Below are 26913 nucleotides of genomic sequence, written 5' to 3'. Positions count from 1 at the left end.
TCAGTACACAGAAACCATAATGGATTTACTACTTAAAATGACAGGCAACAAAAGCATTAATTAAATAAGGTGGCATACCAGGCCAGGCATGAACTTTTAACCCTATGAGCCTCCATCAATCTTTAGTAACGAGAGCCTCAGTCATCTAAACCCCATATCTTTATCTGACCTTTCAGTTGTGCCTGTCCCCATTGAGAATAAGAAAGAGTGAGTGAGAGGTGAAAGGGGGTAACTTGAACAGCCAAAGCCAATTAGATCAATGAACACATTTCCCCCCCCAAAAAATACAATTTAAACAACTCAAATGCTTGTTTAAAAAAAAAAACTTTATTAATACTTTTCTAGTTCAAAGAAATACAATATAAAAGACAGTTCTTTCTACATTTGCAGAGCATAGTTTTTGCTTCAGAAAACAGAAACAAATCCTACTTGAACAAAGAGATGAAATAATCAATCCCCTGCAGTGACTATGTGCCAAATGGTGTCAGCAATAAAGACAACATATTCCTCAAAGAAAGAATGCATATCAAAACACAATGTCGTTGTCTCAAATGGCACCCTATTCCTAAACAGTGCACTAATTTCAACCAGAGTGCTATGGGCTCTGGTCAAAAGTACTGCACTGCACTGCATAGGGAATAGGGTGCCACTTGAGACGCAAGCCAGTGTTGCTACATTAAGGCAAAACCCTATGGATAAAACACTGGTGAAGTTTCCTTGGTAAAGTGACAGTGTATTCATTCTTCCACCCCCCCCCCCCCCCCCAAAAAAAATAACTCAAAAAGCAGCTCGTATTGCACTGACAGATCGACTAGTACCCTTTAATAATAAAATCATAAGGAACTCCCTAGTTGACCACATAGAACAGAAGTTGAGGACGCACACACACACACACACCGCTACACAGTAGAGGCTGAAAAACAGTAGCCTGGTCCCAGAACTGCTTGTGCTGTATAGCTAACTCCTAAAACCTGGGTTAGTTATACAACACAAGCCAATCTGGGATCAGGTTAAAAAAACAGCCTTACTAATAAATAATCACAGATCACTTATTGAGTAAAAGAATACAGGGAGCATCTTATTTTGGGGCTTCCATCTGTGAAGGTTCTGTTATGGGATAGAATGCTGAATGTCTGGAGCTCATAGAGTTCCGTATGAGTGGAGTTACTTTATAAAGACCCATTGGGAATGGACTAGGAGATTCAACCATTTATCTTTCCCTGTCAGAGTTCTGGTTTGGTTCCAGAACCTGGCACTCAAATACACATTAATACCGGGCTTATCGTCAAGACTTCCCCTTGGTTGCATCCCAAATTGCACCCCTTCCCTGCAAAGTGCACCACTGGTCAAAAGTGGTGCAGTACTGTACATAGGAAATAGGGTGCCTTTTGGGAAAGTACTTCTCTAAAATCAGAATGCAGTGCTGTACCAGGGCCAGATTCCTACCCCCAAATAACTTCTCATTGGCATGGAAACAGAACAAAAAAATGCATTTCACTCCATTAGAACCATAAAATGAGATTCTAAAAGCTTAAAACGAAGAAACTTAAATGCAAATATACTTATAAAACTGAACGATTATGTACGTTGCCTACTATTCTCCTAGAACACAGAATTCCCTCATATTGTACAAGCGTTACAGGTTATGAGCCCAATAGATCATTCACATTCTGTACACGGATATGGAGCAAAAAACAAACAAAAGCACAATCCAAATGAAATAAATCCGATCACACCGCTACTGCTGATCAAATCAACAGCTGCAGTTCAATTAAGAAAATATAATAGGCAATAATCCTAAAATTCAAATGGAAATTCAAAATCCCAAATCCATCATTGGTTTAAAAAAATAAATATCGACAGTGGAAAAATACCACTGTCAGGATGGTAAGGTGATAAACAAAGAAACCGTGGTGTTGGGACTGGACTGTGTCTGGAATGGCATCATATTCCCTAATTAGTGCATTATTGGGGACAGCACTATGTAGGGTGCCAGGGTGCTATTTGGGATGCAGTCTGGAAGTGGGGGAGTGGTTTATGTCTCAGTCTGGTAGATCTTGTTGGAGTCGTGGTGGTTGTTGGTGTTGGAGTGGTCCTTGGTGTGGCAGGTATATGCTAGCCCACCGATAGCTCTGTGGACGGGGCTGCTGTCGTCGTCGTGGGAGGTGTTGCTGAGGTTTAGGAGACTGGTGCAGGTGGGCAGGTAGACATGCTGCACGTGTTCCACCTCAGATCGACACACCGGACACAACTGGGGAGAGATAATTGAATGTCAACATAAGACTAGCTGTCACTTGTTAAGTTACAGAAATGGAACAGGTCAAATATATCAAAGAACATGAAGACATGGCTGTCGGTGGTTTGTCAAAGCAATGGCACTGTTACTACGGTCTTTGGACCACTGTGTGCTACAAGTACTGCACATGCAGATCCACACACCGCTTCAAAGGGTTCAAACACCGCTTCAAAGGGTTCACACACCGCTTCAAAAGGTTCAAACACCGCTTCAAAAGGTTCAAACACCGCTTCAAAGGGTTCACACACCGCTTCAAAGGGTTCACACACCGCTTCAAAGGGTTCACACACCGCTTCAAAAGGTTCAAACACCGCTTCAAAGGGTTCAAACACCGCTTCAAAGGGTTCAAACACCGCTTCAAAGGGTTCACACACCGCTTCAAAGGGTTCAAACACCGCTTCAAAGGGTTCAAACACCGCTTCAAACACAGCTTCAAAGGGTTCAAACACCGCTTCAAAGGGTTCACACACCGCTTCAAAGGGTTCACACACCGCTTCAAAGGGTTCAAACACCGCTTCAAAGGGTTCAAACACAGCTTCAAAGGGTTCAAACACCGCTTCAAAGGGTTCAAACACCGCTTCAAAGGGTTCAAACACCGCTTCAAAGGGTTCAAACACAGCTTCAAAGGGTTCAAACACCGCTTCAAAGGGTTCACACACAGCTTCAAAGGGTTCAAACACAGCTTCAAAGGGTTCAAACACCGCTTCAAAGGGTTCAAACACAGCTTCAAAGGGTTCAAACACAGCTTCAAAGGGTTCAAACACCGCTTCAAAGGGTTCAAACACAGCTTCAAAGGGTTCAAACACAGCTTCAAAGGGTTCAAACACCGCTTCAAAGGGTTCACACACCGCTTCAAAGGGTTCAAACACCGCTTCAAAGGGTTCAAACACAGCTTCAAAGGGTTCAAACACCACCCTATTTACCAGTGGAAGCTGTTGAGGGGAGGACAGCTTATAGTGATGGCTGGAATGGAATCAACCACAAGAAACCATGTATTTGATACCATTCCATTTACACCAATATTATGAGCCGTCCTCCCCTCAGCAGCCTCCACTGGCATATACAGTGTTTTGGTTGTTCACGTGTGAGTCGAACTCATTCCACAAAACCACAAGCCCGGGGCTGCAGAATGGACCAGGCAGCCAGAGTCTCAGAATCATATTGAAGACATCCAGAACAGACTAATTATACTAACCAGTCTGTCAGTGACAGTGAAGAGTAGTGGAATAACAATCCAATTTAATTTAACCCGTCAATTGTATTATAGCTGTGTAAAAGCCTGTTAACCAACTAGGGACCACTAGATGGAATTATCCACGATACACTGTTTAGAAAAGGCTAAGGGGGCGGCCATGTTGGAAAGATTTTTTTCTCCCCGGAATGTTCTCCCTGCGTGGCAGTTCTCTCCTCTCACTGTGTTTGGGTCCAGCCACATAAAACGACACATTTCCCTGTGGATTTAGTGGAATAGACATTTGCTGGCCTGCTGCCGGCAGCTTTAATCCACAGCCGCTAACTCACCATCTGCGACGGCAGTTCAAGCAAAATTTAGGAGATTAGTGGGAGGGCCAATCAGGTGAGCTGAACCCATACATGAGCAAAATACTGGATCGGTTTTTAAAAGTCATAAAATGGATATGAGAGAAAGAGAGGTTACTGCTCAGAGGGAGTGACTCAGGAGAAAAATCAAGTATTCTCCTTGAATCTGTGCTCTGCCACTCATGGTATTACACAGCTAGAACCCTAGAGTGTGCTTGTTGTGTTGTGCCAAGGACTACCAGAAAAGGAAGACATTAAACCTAGCGAGACAGCTTTCGTATTCATGGGGGTAGATGGTAGTGGTGGCATCCAAATGTCGACTTGACCAAAAACCATTAAAAAAAAATGGTGCATAGGTTAGTGTTCATTGACTAGTAGTTGTTTCTCAATTTGACCAAAACCAACATGCACAACATTCAATCATTTACAAGCAATGACTTTCGTCTCAGTCTCCTCACCGGTAGTTGGTTGGCGCATGTCTGGCAGCATACCATGTGTCCACAGGGGCAGAAGGCTGCATCTATCTCCTCCTCACAGCACAGCATACACAGCAGAGCCTCCCTGAGCTTCTCTAGTCTCTCCAGCAGTGCCCTGCTCTGCTGGCAGCTGCCACAATCCTCCCCCACCCCCTCCCCCTGGCCACGAAGGGGACTGTGCCCCAAAGGCGTCCTCTCGCCGCCCGTCCCCGCCGCACGTGCCACCAGGTCCACGATGCCGGCGTTGTAGAGTGCCCGGCGTGCGTAGTCGTAGACCTCCTTGGAGGTGCGTCGGATGTCGAAGACGTACTTCTTTCCCAGGTTTATGTTCTCGTTGAGGAAGAGAGACGCCAGGTGGCCCTTGAAATCACGGCTGTACTGCATCATCACTGCGTTGGTCACCGTGTCACACCTGGAAGAGAAAGCGAGACGTTATTAACCAAGAAGTCAATCCAACTTTCCTTCATCAGTCAATTGAACGTTGGACAATTTTTTTAATCAATTGATTTCCCAATCCTCCACTTTGACTCAACCTATACATGGGATTGATCATGTTTAAGGACTAGAAATCCTCTAAATCTGATCCAGAAACAGTTACTACACTAAGCTCAAGTACAGAACAAGCCCATCACCACAACCTGGGGAAGACATGGTGAAAAATTCTGAACCCCCCCCCCCACACACACACACTAGAGAGGTCATCTTTGTGACTATTATAACCTAGCTGTGAACAATCTCATTGCTCTGCAGTAGGCCAATTTAAATGGCTGACCTTCATTTTCCAGGAAGAATAAAGCACCTTTTCATTAATATCAACACTATTACATTCTATGGCTTTATCAATCACTTCAGACCAAGAACATGTAAAAGGAATTGGTATATAGTGGCTTCAACAAACTTCCTCCTTAAGGACCATAGCATAGTCTCAGTGAATGTGTACAACTGTAATTCAGGATGCATATTCAGCGAGCAGCACTCCATGTTAAACAGAGCAAAATGTTGAGTGAAAGTGATTGAGAGAACCTGACCTATCAGGACTTCTAAATGGGGAAGTAAAATGCTTGACTGGTTAGCTGCCCCCCTAGGCAGTAGAACTCTACAGTGCTTTAGGAGCATTCGTGTATTCTGAGGGCCGTAAAGTCGGCTGAATAAGTGACAGAAATACCATTTAGAGAGAATGATCCAGTTGGTAGTGTAAATAAACATTTTGTCAATTCATTAGCATGACAGTGCAGCCCATGGGTGGTTGTCAGTGTTTGTAGCTCTATACTATACTCAGAAGCACTCCTTTCAACCCTACTAAATAGTTAGCGGAGAAACCAGTCCCTAAAAGGTTTCATCATGGAACATTTGATCAATAATACCTTGGATCACTTGGCGATCAAATGTAACTGCACAATTATGATGACTATATGTGGAGTGCACTGCATAATTGGACTGCATGACTGTGTTTTGGCTCCCCACAAGTGGATCCTCTTCTGTCCCCTCACCTGTAGAAGGCATGTGTCTCTGTGATGGCCCGGTACAGTCCGCTGGCAGCCCGGTTGCTGATTAGCTTGAATAGTAGAACCACACTATCGCTGGTATCCTTGATCACCGTCAGGTAAACACTCTTCCCTGACTGGGTGGCTATTTGGATTATGGGATAGCTGATCCTAGAATGGATAAAGAAAAGTTGAAGGTGGAAACTATTCTTTAAACTAAATCCTGTAACATTACACAATGTTGTACAACAGTTTGCAATACTGTGTAATATTACAGGATTTCAGTTCCATGATGACAATCTCAGAACAATAAGAGATTTCCTCAAAGGTAAAGATTGTGGGATAAATCAGGTAGACATTACACTTCATATATATATGGACATTTCAGTAAAGCACAGTATTTGTAGGAGATACTCTGAACTATGTACAGTAAATTGTATATTGTGCACCCCCACATACAAAGTGCTCTGATATGACTTTAGTCTATATTCTGTTTGAGCTGACTGCACAAGAGATGGAGCAGTTGGTTAAGTAGCCCGAAGAGCCTTCATTTACCTGTTGACCAGGCTGAAGTCCTCTTTACAGACAGTGATGCCCTCCGGGCCCACCCCTATGGCCAGCCTCTGTGCCTCTGCATCCCTGGCCCAGTGCCACTCCACCCCGTAGTGCTCCAAACTGGACACCAGCTGCAGGGCCTGGTACTCCACCGACCCCAGGCTCTGACCCTCCAACGCCTTGTGCTTAGAGATGATACTGTGAAGTGATGGATAGAGAGACAGCAGTGTCACTACTGGTTCACATCCAGAGCCTCATAGCTTCAAAGACTTACACAGAGCCACCATGCTTCAAATAGTTCATATTCTGTATTTATTTCCTGTGAGGGCTGTGAGAAAACAGTACAGAAATCCCATCTTCACTCAGCTGAACAACGTGACAGACTGCTGGGTGCTGCCTGAGCAGTGAGTGTCACCCAGAGAGCAGATTATCTAATATAAACCCATCATACCCCTAATCTGATCAAATAATAAGGGAATCAGTTACTATAATGTAATGTGAGCCTCTGCTTGCGCTGCTAGTAGTTCTCTCCTCACTATATGTGCAGTGTGAATTAGAGTATGAAGTGAGCCATTATTGAGTTAACATTACTCATGGACTAAGCCTTTACTTCCTCAGTTCATATGAACATTACTCATACAGCTACTGATGCACTGATGTCTGTCCTGTCAATGGAAAATGTCAATACTTTTCCTTTACAGACAGCTTTGCTGTTCGGAAACTGCCACAACAGTGACTATATTTTCCTGCAGTAATTGCTTCAATATGGTAGAATGATATGCATGACATTTTTTCCTCGGGCATTGGAAAGCTGTTTCCAATCTTAGCATTTACAGCTATGCTAAAATTATGACACGACACAACCAATATCTGTACTGTGTTATCATCCCAAGACATAAGCTTGATTAGGCGGAGCGAGAACTTCCATAAAATTACCCATAGTGCAATAGAAATATGCTTTCGCCAATTACTAAAAACAGAGCTGAATAAAATTACCAAATTGGCTATTATAATTTTGAAAACACACTAACAAGAGAGCATCGTGTCCATATAATCCTGATTAACCCAGTACATTGACATCTGCATTTACCCTCCAATTATGATCTCAGGTGGGATCCTAGTGTGTGTCCCCTAGAGTGTGTAAACACAGTGATAGATCCATCCTCTGACCTTGCACAAACAGTCCCTAGTTTAGATTGGCCTGCACCCAAACTGCTGCTTCTCAAACTGTTGATTTAACCAGTCAATGAGCTGCTGTGCTACTCCCTGGCATGGTTCTGCGAGAGAGATACTGTCTATTGTGGGCTTTATGGGTTGGTGGTAGAAAACTAAACTGATGTGAGCGTTGACTGCGCATTTAGGTTTAGTTTCACAGAAAGGATAAATTGATGTTTAACACCTAGTTATAGTCCTGTTTATGGCTGTTTAAAGGAATGGGTCAAGTCAGATGAAATATTATTCCTATTTCAAGTTTTGATTTAGAGTGTTTCCAGAATATGTAACCGGCTAAAACTCAAACCTGCTACTGTAGCTCTAATTGTCCCTTAGGTGTTCAGTTCAATGCCTGAACAGGTTTGGTTCATGACTAAGAAAAACAAGTGGCTGCATGGTAGGAACACGGGAGGGGTGTGTCTCTGTAGAGGGAACATTGTGACCATGTGTTATCCAGTTTGCGTCCAAAATGGCACCCTTTTCCCCATCTAGTGCACTACTGTTGACCAGAGCCTATGGGGAAATAGTGTGCCATTTTTGACACTAGCTAGCTATAGGGAGCCATTTCAGACACAACCCAAGTTTCCTCCGTCTGTTGCTCATGTCACACTGCGTGATATCATGTGGGTCAAACTTTGTTGTTCCAATTGCAAACCTACCTCTGCTAGTGAAAAACAAGTGGGTGCATGGAGACAACATGGGAGGGGACGGGGTACTTTCTTTCCGTAGAGGGAACCTTGTGAGCGCGTGTTGTTTAAGATACAAATTAAAGATCACTTTATTGGCCAATCGCACTCAGGGTCCAAACAAAATTTTACTTACACTTTTAACTCAACCCCTCTGAGTTGTGGTGTTATCCAGTTGTGTAAAGTACTTAAGTCATTTTTTTCTGTACTTTACTATTTATACTTTACTTTTTTTCTAAAGAAATGAATGTACATTTTCCTCCATACATTTTCCCTGACACCCAAAAGTACATGTTACATTTTGACAAGAAAATGGTCCAGTTCACACACTTACCAAGAGAACATCCCTACTGCCTCTGATCTGGCAGGCTCACTTAACAGACTGCTTTGTTTGTAAATTATGTCTGAGTGTTGGATTTCCAAACTGTGCTGCTGTCTGCATTGCCAGAGTAACTCATACCCGGTTCTCATGGCACAAATGTTTATGTCAGCTGCACACGACTGACTGGTTCATATCCAAAAAGTAGAAGGCAAGGTTACGGCTTGGAGCAAATCAGGGGTTAGGGTGTAGTAAATTAGTCTTTTACACTGAATTGAGCACCAACCATTAGATTCTTGAGAATAGGTACACAGCTTGGGTACCCAAGTCTGGCCAATGCAACAGAAGTTCATTTCATGTAAATTATGGTCATAAATGATTAAAGGTATAAATCTGTTTCGGGATTAATTTTAAACATTGGGAATTTCTCTTTGAAGCACCTGACTAGATGGATGACTGATGTTGGATGAATCATTAACACCACATCTGGCACTTGGTTCAGCTGGATTTTGATACTTCCATATCATAAGCCTACCATAACATTACGGTCTACCATATCTGTTCACTAAGCCAGCCGGCAGGATTGGGGAGTAATGGATTACATGTAAGGGATTACAAAAATAACGGTAACTTTAATCCGTTACCAGCTAAAGTATTGTAGTCCGATTAAAGATACTTTTGAAAAACTAGATGATTTACTTTGAGGATTACTTTTCAATTCAGAAAGGATGTTTGCGGAAAAAAAATCTTTGACACTTGTGTTTACTCAATGACATTCATTGCATTAAAAAAGCATTAAAAGAGGCACGTTTAAGTTTGCTCCTTAAAAACATGCGTCAGAGACCACTATGACGACACATCAAATGTGTTTGATGGGTCGCGGGAAAAGATCAGGAATGGGCTTTTGTAGGCTACAGTACAAGCTACAGTTGAAGTCGGAAGTTTACATACACCTTAGCCAACTACATTTAAACTCCGTTTTCCACAATTCCTAACATTTAATCCTAGTAAGAATTCCCTGTTTAGGTCAGTTAGGATCACCACTTTATTTTAAGAATGTGACATTTTCAGAATAATAGTAGAGAGAATGATTTATTTCAGCTGTTATTTCTTTCATCACATTCCCAGTGGGTCAGTATACATACACCCAATTAGTATTTGGTAGCATTGCCTTTAAATGGTTTAACTTGGGTCAAACATTTAGGGTAGCCTTCCACAAGCTTCCCACAATAAATTGGGTGAATTTTGGCCCATTTCTCCTGAGAGCTGTTGTAGCCGAGTCAGTTTTGTAGGCTTCCTTGTTCGCACATGCTTTTTCAGTTCTGCCCACACATTTTCTATAGGATTGAGGCCAGGGCTTTGTGATGGCCACTCCAATACCTTGACTTTGTTGTCCTCAAGCCATTTTGACACAACCTTGTATGCTTGAGGTCATTGTCCATTTGGAAGACCCATTTGTGCTTCAATATATCCACAACATTTTTCTACCTCATGATGCCATCTATTTTGTGAAGTGCACCAGTCCCTCCAGCAGCAAAGCACCCCCACAACATGATGCTGCCACCCCCGTGCTTCATGGTTGGGATGGTGTTCTTCGGCTTGCAAGCCTCCCCCTTTTTCCTCTGAACATAACGATGTTCATTATGGCCAAACAGTTATATTTTTGTTTAATCAGACCAGAGGACATTTCTCCAAAAAGTACAATCTTGGCTGATTTCTTTTGTTTTTCCCATGATGTACAAAGAGGCACTGAGTTTGAGGGTAGGCCTTGAAATATATCTACAGGTACACCTCCAATTGACTCAAATTATGTCAATTAGATAATCAGAAGCTTCTAAAGCCATGACATCATTTTCTGGATTTGTCCAAGCTGTTTAAAGGCACAGTCAACTTAGTGTATGTAAACTTCTGACCCACTGGAATTGTGATACAGTGAATTATAAGTGAAATAATCCGTCTGTAAACAATTGTTGGAAAAATTACTTGTGTCATGCACAAAGTAGATGTCCTAACCGACTTGCCAAAACTATAGTTTGTTAACAAGAAATTTATGGAGTGGTTGAAAACGAGTTTTAATGACTCCAACGTAAGTGTATGTAAACTTCCGACTTCAACTGTACATGCATACATACATATATCCATCAATTGTTGAAGAATATAACTTATATGCCTCATGAGCTTAATTCAACTGTCACACTCCATGAGAACCCAAAACAAGCTTATTTTCTCCTATGTTTGTATACATTGTAAATGTAAATAAACACTGTATAGCCTGATAACATGGTTAAAACTATAATGTTGATGTCATGGATGGTCCGTCCTTGATTCCATAGCTCTGTTTATTAATCTGACAGTGGTTACATTTCTCCATTACAACAAAATCCTAAACACCACAGTAGGGCTGGCTAAGTCCTTTGTTTTACCTGAGCATAACCTCAAAACTATTTGGCTAATCTATACTTCTATAAGTCCTATTCTTGAAGATCAAAGAGTATAACATTTATTGGAATGACTGGAATTCTGATAGACTTTGGTTTTTAATCTAAAGATATAATTTAATCATATTACTTTATGTAGTAGAAAGAGATGGGTTAGAAGAGGCCTACATAACCAACCCATTAAGTAAAATGTAACATCCATTTATGGCCAGCTATGTAAACTTTTACATTGATTTATCTTGCAATTGGTAACATACATTTTTGTCTTCTTCTAATACCGCTTAAGAGGAAAGTAATCTAAAAGTAACTGAATGTAATCCGATTACATTACTGAGTTTGGGTAATCCAAAAGTTACATTACTGACTACAATTTTGGACAGGTAACTAGTAACTAATGGATTACATTTAGAAAGTAACCTACCCAACCCAGCCAGCCGGCAACCTTGTCAAGGGCAGCTTTGCTTTCAAAATTCCAACAGTGTATTCATGTCCTGCAAACTCCAACCAATTAGCATTAAGGCTCAAGCTCAAATCCTTTTTTAAACACACCACGGGGGGGGGTGTGTGTGTGTGTGTGTGTGTGCGCGTGCGAGCATCGGTGTGTCCAGTCTACACTCATTGTCTAACATATCCCCAGGTGTCCCCTGCCCTTACCTGTCGACTGTTGCCGGGCAGGGTTCGCTCCCACACAGCTCAGAGTAGCAGTATTTGGCAGTGTTCTGGTTGTAGTCTCTGAACTCGGCCTGGGCCAGTAGGGCACTCAGCACCTCAGCCTGCTCTGAACACATCCTCAGGTGGCCGCTGTGGAGGTCCTCCTTGACATGCATGAAGAACACATGCCTGGTGGAGGGAAGAGAGAGGGGCAGGAGTTGTTAGACATGGATTGGGGAGGAGAGGGGGTACACAGGGCCTGGAACAAAAACAGGTGATGGTTGGTAGATCAGAGAGGGACACAGAATGGAGCAGGTGGTTAGAGGTTGGGTTACAGACACACACACACAGAGTAGCTAATTAGTGAAAGCGGTTCCCAGTCAGTGTGTGACGTGGTTTGACTTTTAACCCAGTGACACAGTCCGGGTGTTCTAATTGCTCCATAGCTCTCATCATGGTGGCAGAGTGCAGTGTACACACACAGAGCTCTATAGCCATTATCATAGTGTTCAGAGGAGCAGCAGCTAGCCCTGTACACCTTCTGCATTGCCTGTCTATTCACTAACCCCAGTGGTGTGCTGCGGCGCGATAAGCAGCCAGGTTGCTACTGCTGTTGTGATGTAACACTGTGGGGTCTGGGTACGATAGCACCATTTAGCCTAGGCATCCCTCAATCCTTCCCTCCATCCCTTCTGCCTGGCTCATGTTTTCCCGTTAAATACCAACACAAGCCCACAAAGACGGGGCTAAGTCAATGTAACGGCAACACAATGCTGTAATCTTGTTCTTTTGGCAAGGTAAGGGACCTTCCTGGTTGTCGGTAAACGCTTGTTATTATGGCAAATTCAAAGTGTGGAGGGGGAGGGGGGGCCATGGGGGAAAATGTGATGAAACAAGGAAGACTTTGTAGATCTGTGTGCAGAACACTAGGCTGCGGCGAGCCAAATACAAAACAACCAGAGTCAAGGTGGCTTTCATTGTTTTCACCGAAAGCTTTGTTTCTTGTTTATTAGTTTCAGAGATGTCGCAAATTATTAGAAGTTCAAGGTCCATCTGACCTATGTGACATGATAACACTTTCAACAGGAAAAGCCTATTCTCCTGGACTGTATTTATGGTTGGTAAAACCAGGCTTTCCCTGAGTTTTGGAAACCCTGGGTTAAACAGTAACTAGTAATATGACAGAGGCAGTGACAGAGGACTCATTCTCTCCCATCAAAAGGAGGGTGAACTAGAGTGGTCTAGTCTCTAAACTGAAAACTAGCACAAGCCGGTCAGGTAACCCTCCCTCCCTCCCTCCACCCCCCCAGATGGGATGAATTCAACTGGGGTGAACCAAACCAGACTGCCTTCTTGTTTTTCTCACACATACCATAAAACTGAAATAAAAAAATAGCCCGGGCCTTTACTTGCTTAAATCACTGAACAGGCACTTAGAGACAGGCTTCTATTTGAGCCAGGTGTCCATTTCCTTGATGCACACAGTTTTTGCTCACTTGCGTAGTTAATTTAATCGCAGCATTCACTTCCAGCATTTCAATCAATTGCTTCATTTCCTGCACCAATGCGTTATCATTTACACACTAACATTTATTTGTATCTTTTTTGTTCTCTTCGAAATGGAGGCATACCAACTTTCGCTTGACAGAATAGCAATTTCCCCATTTCTGGTGGTCTGTATTCCCGAAGTTGTTGACCTTTCGTGCTTGCCAGTTAACTAGCAGTTATCAGCTATAAGCAGCCAATGGCTAGCAGTTTCTTACTGGTGATAACAGGGGCACAACTTTGGTTTTAGAAGTGGTGGGGGGGGCATAAACAGCCTACCCTACTGCTCAGAAGTAGCCGCATGGTCCTAAAGCACACCATTGCCTTGTTTTGTATCACATTCCAATTATAAAACTATGAGGGGGGGCAAAATTAAATTTCAGAATGGGGGGGGGGGGGGGGGATGCGCCTCAGTGAAAGTTTCACCCCCGATAAAAACTGATTGCCATCATTTTTTCAACTCATTACTAAATTACGTAATATAACAAATCGAAACCAAACCTCGTAAACAATTCATTTAGACTCGGTGTATATTTGAAACAGGTGTTTATTTGCTGAAATGTGTGCCGTTGCCCGGCTATTAAATGTGACAGACAGCTATGAGTCTCTGCATTTAATTGAAGTTTTACAGTACTGTAAAACATAACCAGGCATACCACCACCAGAGGCAATCTGTACAAATTAATAACACAGAACAACGCAACATCCATAACACAAAGCAATGGAAAATAGCACTCCCACATAGTAAGAATGTGTGACAGTGTGCCTTTAAAAGAGATGTACTGTTGACTGGTCTCATCTTGCCCCCAGTGCCTTATGGGCAGGAGAGGGGGCATGGGAACACAGATTGGTTGGCACTCAGTCTTCCTGCCTCCTCTGAACCCCTTGGCTTTAGCAGGGAGCAGATACACAAAATAAGAAGAATCACATCAGGACAAGAATTGAGAGGAATATTATCATACAATAAAGGAGATCTAAACAATAGTAGCTCTAGGGGCATAATAAACAACCATTTGAGATGGTGTTAAACAAACTGCCCAAGTATATCTATTCCAGAAAGTCCCAGCCCTGGCCCCCTTTCCCAGCAGATCCTGCCCTAGCTGGAACAGTACACACAGCTGTCCGTTTCCTGTATTGTGTTAGGTCCAGCAGCAGCACAGTGACCAGTAGGCTGCTACCTGGCCAGTTGGAAACAAAGGGCTGTGACTACCTGGGGGTTACTATAGGCCACAGGCCCTCCTGGCCTGGCTGTTCTCCCTCACCACCCAGTGGAAATTGAAAAGGACCCCTCCTTTATCACCACCCACCCCCCCATGTAATGCTGCACTCTAGAGTGGTTTAATCTATGCTTAGAACATGGGCTAGGTTACCATGTTTGGGTATATAGAGTATTTGGAACATTCCTCATAGTAAGAAGTGCAATACTAGGTGGGTGTTTACAAGGTCATGGCCTATATGGGGTTATATACTGTACAGGAACCAGTCAAGTCTAGTGTGCAGAGTACTGTAATGATTTCCTTCCTACTCTTTATTTCTTCCTGGCTCTTCCTGGTTGTTGATGCACACATGGATTTCTCATCTATCCCTGCTTGACCCCTCAACAGTCTAGCCTGTGCAAAGTCTGTACAGAGTAACATTGCATCCCAATTCTCTACCCTTCTGCCCTTAGTGTGCACTTGTCCACTTCCTTTAGGAGGAGAATACAGGCGTAAGAAATATGGGAGTAAACTCCTCACATGCTTTTTCTTGGCTCTTCCAGGTCGTTGAAGCACACATGATTTCTCATCCATCCCTGCTTGACAACTCTCTGTGGGTCTGCTGGGGGGTGTCCTGAGCCTGGCTCCTGGTTATGTGGGAGCTCCTCTATCAGGGGAGTCTGCCCCTGTCAGGCCCTATAGCACACCCCACTGGGAGACAAAGAGCAGAGACTAGGAGGGAGGCTCTGGAAGCAGCACCCCGTTATGGAGGTAGACATCCAGGGCAGCAGGTTGAGTGTCTCCCCCTCTCCCCCAGTGCTTTGATGTGGACTGTGGAGGGTGGTGATGTGGAGGGGTTGTAAACTGGTCTGACTATCCACTGTGCAGGACAGTGACCGGTGCAGACAGGCTCACAGCTCTAACTTTAACTCCTACAGCGGCTGGAGGGCAGAAATGCCAGGCTGCATCAGGACAAAGAAGCATTACAGTCCAGAGGTGCCCAGACTGCCAACACCATACCAGTCACTTCCCTGCCCACACAACATACTGGTCCCTACCCAGACACATCTCCGCACCGCTGCTCACTGTCTGTCAAGGGAGAAGGCCACAGACAGACAAAACAGCGGGGGGTCTCCCATTAAGCCTATGGGGAATCTAATATAGGAGAAGAAAATACGTGACCCCCCCACCAGCCCAGTTTAATACAACTGGGAAGAATAAAGCCTCTTAAGACATTCACTACAGTCATCTTGATGAAGGGAAAGAAAACGGGGGCACGGAACGGCTGCTCTCAGACCAAGGGACCGCATGGTAGATTTACTGTTCACACACACCGGGCAATAGATGACAGTGGGTGCTCTAACAAAGTCATCTGTTCTCCTGCTGGAATGTTAAACACTTCATCACATAGCTGGAATAATTCAATTAAAGTGCACCGTAGCCTGGCACGGCCGTAGCTGGGAGGAATATGGGTCATTGCTCCCTTTCTGTGACAGATGGAAGATGCAGGAGGAGAAGAGGGATTACTTGCTTAGTTCTGGGTTTATTAGTGACATTTCTACTGTTTTAGGAGAGAGCAGCCCTGTGGAGTTTTAGATTGTCAAAGTTAACTTAAAGGATTTCCCCAAATGTAGTGCATTTCACACACTCATCTTTTTGCCAGATTTGTGTGTTAAAATCTCTTTTCCTGACATCCTGTCTTTATACCTACCTATGTCATGACATACCTGGACCACCCACTGAGATGCCTTTTTAAAAAAAAGTAAATCAAGTGTTAAATGAGGCGAACAGGGGACTGGAGTGCCACTGTAAGCTGTTGCTTGTTCACATGGCTAACTGTTTTTAATGAACTTATTTCAGAATAAACATTCTCAAAAAGAAGCCGATCACAGATTATAGGGCAATTTGGTGAAACTTTTTGTTCTTCTTACCATCCTGGCCTATAAAATAATTGTTTCAACTTGACTTCTCTCAGTAGTAAGAGAGAAGACATTAGTCACAGAGCTCTGTCTCCAGAAGAACAAAATGTCCCTGTGAAATGAAATGATAAACCTCTGCCTAGTTACTGCACCGTGTCAGCCAATGAGAAGTGTCAGTTTCAGAGCTCACAGGGCCAGGCTCTAAACAATGTGGTTTGTAGAAGTAACAAATAACACAGCCCAGAGCTGTGTGCTAGAGGTAACTCCCAGTCAACGAACTCTAGTAACCCCAGTCCAGGGACCAGTTTTACAGTCTCTCAACGGAAACATCACAACAAGGACGTTAATCAAATAGTTTAACCAACGGAACGAGAGCAATAAAGAAAATGTTAAAAAAGTGGGGAAACAAAACACCAAATAAACAAGAGAAACATTTAGTTCTGGGCCGAGTGAACTCATGAATCCAACAACTGCCATTTTGAGGTGAACAAAGAAGTTGTTTGTAAGCTAAATCGACCTCTGGTTAAGGGGAGAGAGTGTTCCAGATTAACGGATTGTAGAAGGGTAATTAAACATAACCCAGGCTGAGCCAGGGCGCTTTGGGCAGGAGTCACACACACACACAAGCCCAGAGCCTGACACAGCCATCCTTCCTGGCCAGGGACTAATATTATGGGTTCAAACCAGATATGAGGGAAGGCTACTTGAGTTCAGAGAAATTAAAAGGAAAGTTAAACAAGTCTGGGTGGGGGACAGGGACTGTGACAACCATCTTGCCTCCCCAACTAATCATACTGGCTGCAATGCTGTGACAACACGAATGGTCTTAACGTCAGGGAAAAACATTTGCCTGGTGGTGAAAATATCTAGAACGTTCTGCTTCAGCAGACATGTAAAGACAGACACTTTTGGCAAAGACATCTGGAGTTGGCAGATCTGGATAATACAAACTGCTCTCCTCAGGTTTAGGGGGAGGACATCAAAACTGTTGGAGTTGGGTTGCAAAGCAGAAAAACATCTGACGACCTGCATTTGCACCCAAATAAAAATTAAAGTACACTATCAAACTTTTTTGCAATTCCTCCTCCATCTCCTCTCTATGATAACGAAATTCACATTAGATTAGCGTGGACAGCAGACAGATACAGTAACAAATCAATTCAACAAGACCTTGACTCAATTAACGGCGTTCTGAGAGGCAATGCATCCCCTCAACTTGTAACACAACCATAAGAATGCACGCTGCTGCCATTCAAAAACAAAACACATGTTTAAATAGAACTCCATATATGCATTATCGTCATTTTCACAATTTCAGATTATTTCATAACAGAAAAAAGGAAATCACATTAACTGCACTGCCCCTTTAATAATTTCCTTCCATTCTGAACCCAGCATTAGCTGAATTGACCAGTCAAATTGCTAGGGTTAGGGGCTCCGAGTCCCTTCAAGAGACTCTATTTCTATGGGAAAGGCACTAAAAACATTCCTTTTCTTATTCATGGCAGATTAAGTCTGTTAATGGTTGTGCCCTCTGGATAGCTAACCCCCCGACCAACTGTTGACCTGATCAGAATGCTAAAACACTGCACAACAAGGGGAAAACACACACTACCTTCAGGCTAGTGAGGGGTAATGATGCAGATAGTACACCATTCATTGAGGGGGACAAGTTTCAACCAAAAAATTAGAACTATTAGAACAGAACTGACATTCTAATAATTATATTTCTATGGGGCCAACTCAATCTCTGAACCAATAGAAATGTCAGAAAGTTTAATAAAAAGGGGACATGGTTGTGGTTTGAGCAAATAGCTTCTAAAACAAATAGGAAGTCTACTACTTCTCTGGAAATACCCACCAAATGCAGAAGTAGATATTAAACTGCCCATATCTGGTCAGTGCAGTGTACACACACAGGGCTGCCTCAAGCCATGGTCAAAGACCAGGCGGGGTGTTTCAGAAGCTACCGGGGCAGAGCGGAGCTGAGAAATTCTGAGATCTCAAAGCTACAGGATCAGGATGGGGGGTTTTGTTTGATGTTGAGAGGACAAGAGGAACTGCAGAAATCTGACCAAATTGAGCCAGTACTACAGACAAGAGCCGTGTGTGTATTTACAGAAAGCTTTAAATGTGGGAAAGTGCGTGTGTTACTGAATCTCTTTAGACCCACACACACAGGTTAAACCCTACAATGGATCACGGTTTCCTGGGAGTGGCTAGCTGCACCTTAGGGTTTTACTCCTCGTCTATTATAACACAGAAACATGGGATGCCTAAATAGTCAACTGTAAAACAGTAAACGCACACTAGCTGATGTCTCCAACACTCAACCTCACACTTAATAATCCCCATGTCTGGCATAGAGCGGGCGTCTCTGGTAAAAAATGTTTTTTAACTATTCAAGGATAATGGGATAGCAGCAGGATTTAGTGAAGATTCTGTAAATGGCCAAGCTTATGTAACCAGAATTGTTTTATTTTAATTGTATGTGTGCCGAATCCACCAGAGGGCGAGAGAAATAGGTGTGTGTGTACTGGCACTCGGAGGGCCAAGCTTGTCTGTCTGCACCCACTAAGGACATTTCGTACACACACCTGTTACTACCCACAGGTTTTCCTGTACCAGGACATTACGTTTTAAGAGTGTGTGTGCCCTATAATGCTGGAAAATCCCCTGGCCCCTGGGTCAGGTCACCACCCAGCACTGTTACTTGCCAAGAACACTCTGTTTTATTGGTGGATATTAGTTTGAGCACGTTCCATTGGTTTATTTTAGTTTCTAAGAGGTGTCCCTCACTAGTAAACTATTCGGTGGTCTCTCTCATGCACCAACTGACAGAGCAACACTTGAAGCTATCAGACCAAGCCAATGGATTCAAACAGAGACTAAAACACATGCAGATAAGAGATAGAGGGACACTAGCCAGAGACTGTTCTCTCTGCTACCGCACAGTAAGCGGTACCGGAGCGCCAAGTCTTGGTCGAAGAGAAACCCTAAATAGCTTCTACCCCCAAGCCATAAGACTCCTGAACAGCTAATCAACTGGCTCTCCAGACTATTTGCATTGCCCCTCCTTCTGGAATGCTGCTGCTACTCTGTTATTATCTATGCATAGTCACTTTAATAACTCTGCCTACATGTACATATTACCTCGACACTGGTACCCCCTGTATGTAGCCCCGCTACTGTTATTTTACTGCTGCTCTTTAATAATTTGCTATTCATTTCTCTTACTTTTTGGGGGATATTTTCTTAAAAAAGTGCATTGTTGGTTAAGGGCTTGTAAGTAAGCATTTCACTCTAAGGTCTACACCTATGGTATAAGGCACATGTGACAAAATGTGATTTGAGACACATTCACACATTCCACATCTACTTACTAAGATGTTCTGCCCTCACTATGAGTACCAACTTATGCGTTTTGTATCTGTGTTTACGAATATGTGTGTTTACGAGTGTATCCATTTTTGCCTGCAAGCCTGTCCGTTTGTGGTCTGAGTGACGGGCGGAAGAAGCAGCAGTAGCCCTACGAGGGGAAATGTGAAAGCACAAAGAGGGTTAAGGCACATGACGACATTGTGATGTTAAGAGTTTTTACGGCTGTTGATGCGCACCAAAATGTAGGCTAGACGCCAGCTGAACCAAAGCAAGCAGAAGGCTTTAAGGGAACCCTGCCGGCCTCCCGTACCACTGTTGCTCATCTCGCTCCCTGCCACACACACAGAGGGAACAAAGACCTGTTTTCAACACAGAGAGACATGACCTTCCAGTAACCACTGAGTCACAAATACCACCACTAGAACAGAGAGAGTAGAGAGCACACAGCATGCTAACAGAAATATACATCATGAGTGTGGAGAGTTTCCATGAGTTGAGATCACCACACTGGTTCACACAGGCCTGTTCTCTAGAGAAAGATGCAGAGGAAGTCAAAATGGCCCCTTCTTTCCTATCTGAAAATCTGGTCCTCATTGTCTTGAACACCATCCAGAGAAAGAGAGAGCGAGAGATGGGGCCCCATCCTCAACCACTTTAAATGATTCTACATCTGGTAGTAACAGCGTGCGGGTCAAAAATAATTGTTGAGACGAGCTCTACCCACCACAACTGTGTGTGGGCAAAACCTTTGCTACTTTTAACTAAGACTCACACATTACCATCCCCTCCCTCTATACACCCCCCCCCCCACCACACACACACACACACACATCTTTATCTCCCCTTTCCTCTTGTCCCCGGTTCCACACACACCCTCTCTCCTCGCCATCTGTGAAAGACCCTCCTAATCTGCCAGAGGTCAGCAGTGGATGAACTGCCATGGGTCCTGACGTCTTCCAATAGCAGACACACCAATAGTGTTTTCTGGCCGAGAGGACTTAGCGCCTCTGAACAGAGTACCAGACGTAATTTGAGAAACTATTCTACATGTAGAGTCGTCAGCAGCCATGCGCTTACCGGTGGATGGTCCCTAAAAACACACCGTGCCGAATGGCAGATCGACATTCGCTGCGACGTGTGCACGCATCCTAAAACTGTCCTCAGAAAGACTGCTTTTTAGCTTCCTCACCCCTTAGCTCCCCTGGTCAACTCCCCTTTTCTTCCCCTTAACTGCACATGCACGCTGTCCAGTATTAAAGACACACAAAGTCCATTGGGGAGGCAGGTAGCCTAGTGGTTAGAGTGTTGGACTTGTAACCGAAAGGTTGGAAGATCGAATCCCCGAGCTGACAAGGTAAAAATCAGTCGTTCTGCCCCTGAACAAGGCAGTTAACCCACCGTTCCTAGGCTGTCATAGAAAATAAGAATTTGTTCTTCACTGACTTGCCTAGTTAAATAAAAGGTCAAATTAAAATAAATCAAATAAAAATCCTCAAAGACAGACAATGAAAGGAAAAAGGACTTGCCCTCCAAGCCAGGGGGAGGGAGTGGTAGTGTGTACTTATAGTCGAGACAGCTGGGAGGGGGGCAAGAGGGATAGATCTCAGTTTAATGAACAGTTACTGGCCGACCTTGCCTGGAGAGCGAGAGGAGCTAAGAAGCTCAGAGGCTCAGCCCCACACACAACTCCCTCTCCTCTAACAGCATGTTATCAGATGCCTTCCCTGGCAGACTGCCTGGGGTTAGAATCTACTTTTAATGATACCGTATCTGTCCTACAGCTGTGGAAAGATATCTGATGATATTAACGTGAATGCTGCATGCAAAACTTTACTGGGGGGTGGTGGGGTTAGCAATGAGAGCAGAGCACCCTATTAGTAACAGCAAAAGAGAAGCTCTGAGTTGATTCTCTGCTGGTGCATTTCCATACAGGATTTACAACATATTTTTGAGTGCGGACGCATCACACCTTTTTACATACAGGACTTAAACCAGTGTTTTACCCAAAAGGCTCAGACTTTTCAGTTTCCACCTACGCGGTTCGGCACCCGTAACTCACTGGGCCATGGCTCCAGCGGACCTGCTCTCACCTGGGGACAAAGCCTGGCAACTGGTACTTTTCAGCTTGCATTTACATTACAATGGCTCACCGGACTTTAACCCACAAAGCATCTTTTGATTACACCGAGGTTGTTAATTCTACTCTTCACAAGTCCTCACTGTCAGCCCTAGTTATGGAAACAATTTCCCTAGTATAACATAAGGGTGTATACACTAGTATAACACTAGTGTTACAGTCAAAAAAGCAGCATGTGTCCCCCCAAATGGCACCCTATTCCCTATTTAGTGCACTACTTATGAACAAAGCCCCTATAGGGAATAGGGTCCCATTTGCAATCAGCCTAAGATTCAGTCAGGATCAAGCGTGTTAGGATGTGTTACTTTGTATGGAGACTTCTAACTAGAGGACCTCTAAAGGGCTGGGAGGAGAGAACTAAACTAGACTCCAAAGGTCCTGTTATCCATCAGCCAGAAGTCGGTGTGTCAGGCCTTTCGCTAGAGATACGTTTCAACAAGTTTAGAAGACTGGGCAATTTCTTCTCTGGTTAATTTATATTACAGTCTTTGTGTAAGAGAGGAAGAATGATTTTTTAAATGAGGCTGACGGAACACAGAGCTAATTGAGCATATTATATGAGAACTACACTAAATAAAGCCTTTTACATTGGTGTCTGAAAAAAACTATGAAAACAAGGTGTTTTTTGTTCTTTCAACTCAAACCTTTTTTCAGAGTTTGTAGTAAAAAGCACTTCTAACATCTAAACAAAGTTACAACTTTGAGATGTCCTTCGAGACTTTGTAAAAGTCCAAGACAAAAGAAACCATGGCAAAAGTACAACATCAACAAAAGTGTTAATAAGGACACTTCTCCCGAATGAGAAAAAGTATACGAAAGACAAAAGAAACCGAAGTGAGCACACGTCATCATTCGTTTGAATGAGAGCCAGCATGGGATGTCTGGAGGGGGGGGGGGGGGTGTAGCTCTCAGCAGGCAGGGCCAGGCAGAGGGACCCTGGGGCAGCGGTAAAGGAGTCTGGAACCTCTACAGAGATCATATTTCCTTACTGCCTCCTGCCCGGCTCCGCTCCACAATGACCTGTAGTAACCCTGGGTTACTGTAGGCCGTTTCACTGTACAGCCGAATCAGGAAGTCACAACTAACTTCACAGGCTATGACAGATCTGGTTGTTTCTCTTTCCCCCTGATCCTCCTCCTCCTATAGTGCATGACTGGAATCTGAATGGTTGAGTTAGAGATTATGTTGTAATATGTATATTTAGTAAGTAATACACTTCCCTATGTTCTTTCTCTCCTTTTCTCATTGTAACAAGATGATGCAGGGATGGAAGAGAATGACTACTGTAATATGCATGTATGCTCATGTGGTGTTGAATTTTGTCTGTGTGCGATATACAACATCCATACCTAGTCTGTTCCTGGAGTATGAGATGTGGTTCCACAAAGAACTTGACTCTAAGCCTGAGTCGGCAGGGAGTCAGATTGTCCATCTGCTGGCAGATTCTGTTCCTCAGGTTGAGCCACAGGTTCTCTCCCTTACTGCCTGAGAACTGCAGGCCAAAGTAGTCCACCTCTATGATTCCCAACTTCCTACACACCTTTGGAATAAGAGAGGAAGAAGTCAGTTATGGAGAAGAAGAAAAATCAACGTAAAAACCAAAGTAAAACCAAAGGTACATAACCGCAGTTGGTGTAGGCCGAGAAGCTTACGGAGCATCTTCAAGAAAATATGAGACAGTTTAGCATGTTTCTTTATTATAATTTTTGCATTTGCCATACATCAATATCAAGGCAGTAAAGCCGGTTGGAGCAGTTAAGTGGGAAATAAATGTGGATATTTTTCCCGCGGTAATAAACTTCATCACGAGCGCATCCCACGCGCCTCTCACCAGCAGCAGGAAAGGAACGGAGTTATGTAACGTCAAGTGTAGCCGAAATCCAGAGGGGACGGAGGGTGAGATAACTATACCGATTCAAAGGGGACATGTCAACGCGCTGTGTATATGAGATAGGAGCTTCGAATTTATTTAGAACTCATTAGAAGACAACGATTAGGCCCTCTGACAAATTCACATGTTTACGGATTGATGACTAGGCCTACGTCATTGGCACCATAACGTTTTATGCACATGATAATTGATGTAAATAACGACTTTAGTATTTATGAAATCTAAAAACAGATTATTGCAATGTGATAGACTACTGTTGGATATTCAAGGTTAATTAAGTCAACAGTAGGCTATTTTCGTGAGAACACCCATTGAAGCTACACAACATTGCTAAGCATGCACAGGGACCAACATGAACTGAAGTAACCTTTGCTTGACAAAGCCATATACTTTCCTCGCGACTAGACTACCAGGAAGCAACTCCCTCAGATGGCACCTTCATACTCATTTCGAAAATCACCAACTCAATCATCATGAGTTGAATTGTACCACAAGTCAAAATTGTGGGCTCTTTCTTTGTTACGGAAAATGTAGCCAACTTGTTTCCAAACAAAGCAACATTGTTGCACGATTGAGGAAGCACATTTGTATCGCTGTGTGGCAATGTAACATACATATCCAGTAACAGACAACGCTGTTTAGAGAGAACTGATCCTGGCGACAGAAAATCCAACAATAAACAGGAACTTTGAACATCAAAATGTGGATTTCTCATCTCGGCAACAAAAAAACACGTTCATGCTGACAAAGTGTTGCGATTTAATCCACAGAAAAATGTGCACTTGCAGGAAAATTTTCACTGTGTTTCGACAAATGTATATATAACCTAAAATAACATATAAACAACAACCCGAAAACAGAAAAATAACAAAAGGAAGAATTAAAATGAGTATCTACCTTATTCAGACAGTCTTCACCATTCGCCTTCGAATCAACTTCCACTTCCATAACCACCGAATCCGGACGGGTAACATGGCAAAGCATTTTGGCTGTCTAGTATTTTATATTTGGTCTATACCTCTTTTAAAATAATAACACAACCACGGTATTCCTCTTTTGAGACCCTACATCAAACCTTCGTCCACTTTCCAAACCCTCTCACTTCGTGTGGCAGCCAAACACTCCCTACCAGCAGTAAGCTATATCAATGAATTGCTATGCAAAGCACTGACTACTCCGAAGCAGCCAATTACAATGCGTTTAGCATATGAGGCTTGCACCCGCGATCACCGTCATATCCAAACGGCTAGTGCAATCCGGGATCCTTGGGACATCCCTATGCTAAAACCTAATCCAGGGGTGTCAAACCGTGAGATGGTTCAGTACGGCTGAGTAAAACAAATAAAACAATTGTGATTTTTTTTCCGGTGGTGGACGAACTCAAAAACCTTTAAAATAACTACAACGAAATCGAAACGGTATAAAAATGATAATGGAAAAATATTCATACAGTTTCTTGATTGTCCAGCCCGCCAATAATCAGTAGACAGTCAGGGAGAATAGAACATTCAAAACATGATGGATAGAGGATACATTTTTGACTATTTAGAGTCAAGGAAATATAAAATATTTTCAGTGCGGCACTCCAGATCTCCTTGAAGACCGAATGCGGCCCCCAGAGCAAAATTTGTTCAACACCCCTGTCCTAACCCCAAACTTAAGCCCCTACCCTAACCATAGCCATAACCCTTACCTATAACTAACCTTAACCCTTACCTTAACCATTTAAATTTCAATGTGGTAGGGACGTCTCAAGGAGTCCGAATAGCACATACCATATTCAAACGAGACCATCTCGTGGCTACAATGAATGATGAGGACAACAGAGGCGCCCCCTTCTGGGGTTTTCTCCAGAGTGTGCAGCTCGTTGGACCTCTCATAAGTCTATGGGTCTTTCACCTGCTTGATAAGAGTTGACTATCCATGGAAATAGCTGGTATAGAGTGGCTTGAGTTGTAAGTTGAGAGCTGCATATGAATTAATAATGCATTGAAATAGGCTAGTGATCAGAAATAGCAGCAGTAGAGGACTATGTGCACCCCAACCATTTATTTCTGTGCTTACTTTCAAAAGCATCTAAATGTTCAATGCAAAAATCTCCCATTGTTATTGCCCAATACACATCCTTGCCGTGTGTCCAGTGAGCAGTCTATTCCTGTACGTTGGCTAGAGCTAGGTATAGGCCTACAACCTGTCTCTATGTTGTTGACGTTCAGTAGCCTACTGTGTAAGTCAGACAAGCATTTGCAAGCATGTGCAGAATGAGACCTGGATAAATCATTTGACAGGTAGACTGGTTAAGCACTAAACATGTGGTTGTTTCTGAGGTTTCCCCAGTTATATTCGCTCCCTACCTGTTAGTCAAATTCACCTTTCCACAACCACTCTTAATTACATCTTGTGGTCTTCACTAGTAAGATCTAATAAAGAAAGGTGAGCATTATTGTATTTGTGTCTGTAAAGCTCCCTTGATGACAGGCACTATAATATGGAAACATATCATACAGTTATTGGATGGTTATAATGAAATGCAGTCGTTCCCACAGAGAAACACAAGCCCTATATTCACATGTTGACATGCATGAAATCAATAGAAAGAAACACAGCAGTGTGTGTGTGTGTGTGTGTGTGTGTGTGTGTGTGTGTGTGTGTGTGTGTGTGTGTGTGTGTGTGTGTGTGTGTGTGTGTGTGTGTGTGTGTGTGTGTGTGTGTGATTATAGGTCGGAGGTGACTCTGTCAACGACCTCCATCCATACTGACATAAAAATACAATTTGAGTCCGTCGAAGTTGCATGGCAGCTGGATGCAAATTTAGTATTTATTATTTTCTATGATATTTTCCCATCTAAATAACTTTGTAAGTCGAATTTCTACAATTTTCACAGAGAGGGACATTCTGCCACATCATGTCCTCCACCAAGTCTGAATATATATTGCTTTGCAAATAAATGACTGTGTGTGACAATGACTGTATAAATTGGTATTTGATCCTCAGTTCTACTGACATGAAAATAGGATAACAGGAGAAATGTCATATGGATTAAAACATGAAAGCCTAGCTGAGAGCAGGGTTGTACTCAATTTGAATTGAAGGCAGTCAATTCAGTAAGAAAACTAAAGTTGCAATTCAATACTCGAAAAAAGGGCATTTATTTCCAATGGCTTCTTAATAAAATGAAAAGTAGAAG

At 43.2% G+C, this 26913-nt stretch overlaps 1 protein-coding gene across 1 annotated transcript; it reads right to left on the bottom strand.

The window, feature by feature from the left end:
- Positions 1-305: 305 nt before the first annotated feature.
- LOC110496857 (E3 ubiquitin-protein ligase MYLIP-A) lies at positions 306-25546 on the bottom strand. The gene is made up of 7 exons (XM_036953266.2): positions 24623-25546; positions 23184-23374; positions 11660-11845; positions 6351-6548; positions 5802-5966; positions 4294-4723; positions 306-2251 (listed from the first exon to the last, which is right to left on the bottom strand). The coding sequence occupies exons 1-7, from the start codon at positions 24707-24709 to the stop codon at positions 2036-2038; spliced, it is 1473 nt and encodes a 490-aa protein (XP_036809161.1). The 5' UTR covers positions 24710-25546; the 3' UTR covers positions 306-2035.
- Positions 25547-26913: the final 1367 nt, after the last annotated feature.

This window comes from Oncorhynchus mykiss, chromosome 18 (assembly GCF_057628025.1).
Source record: "Oncorhynchus mykiss isolate SJ-2025 chromosome 18, ASM5762802v1, whole genome shotgun sequence".
NCBI classification, from domain to species: Eukaryota; Metazoa; Chordata; class Actinopteri; order Salmoniformes; family Salmonidae; genus Oncorhynchus; species Oncorhynchus mykiss.
The sequence above is the reverse complement of the archived record's forward strand: the minus strand, read 5'-3'. Positions and strand labels throughout refer to the sequence as shown.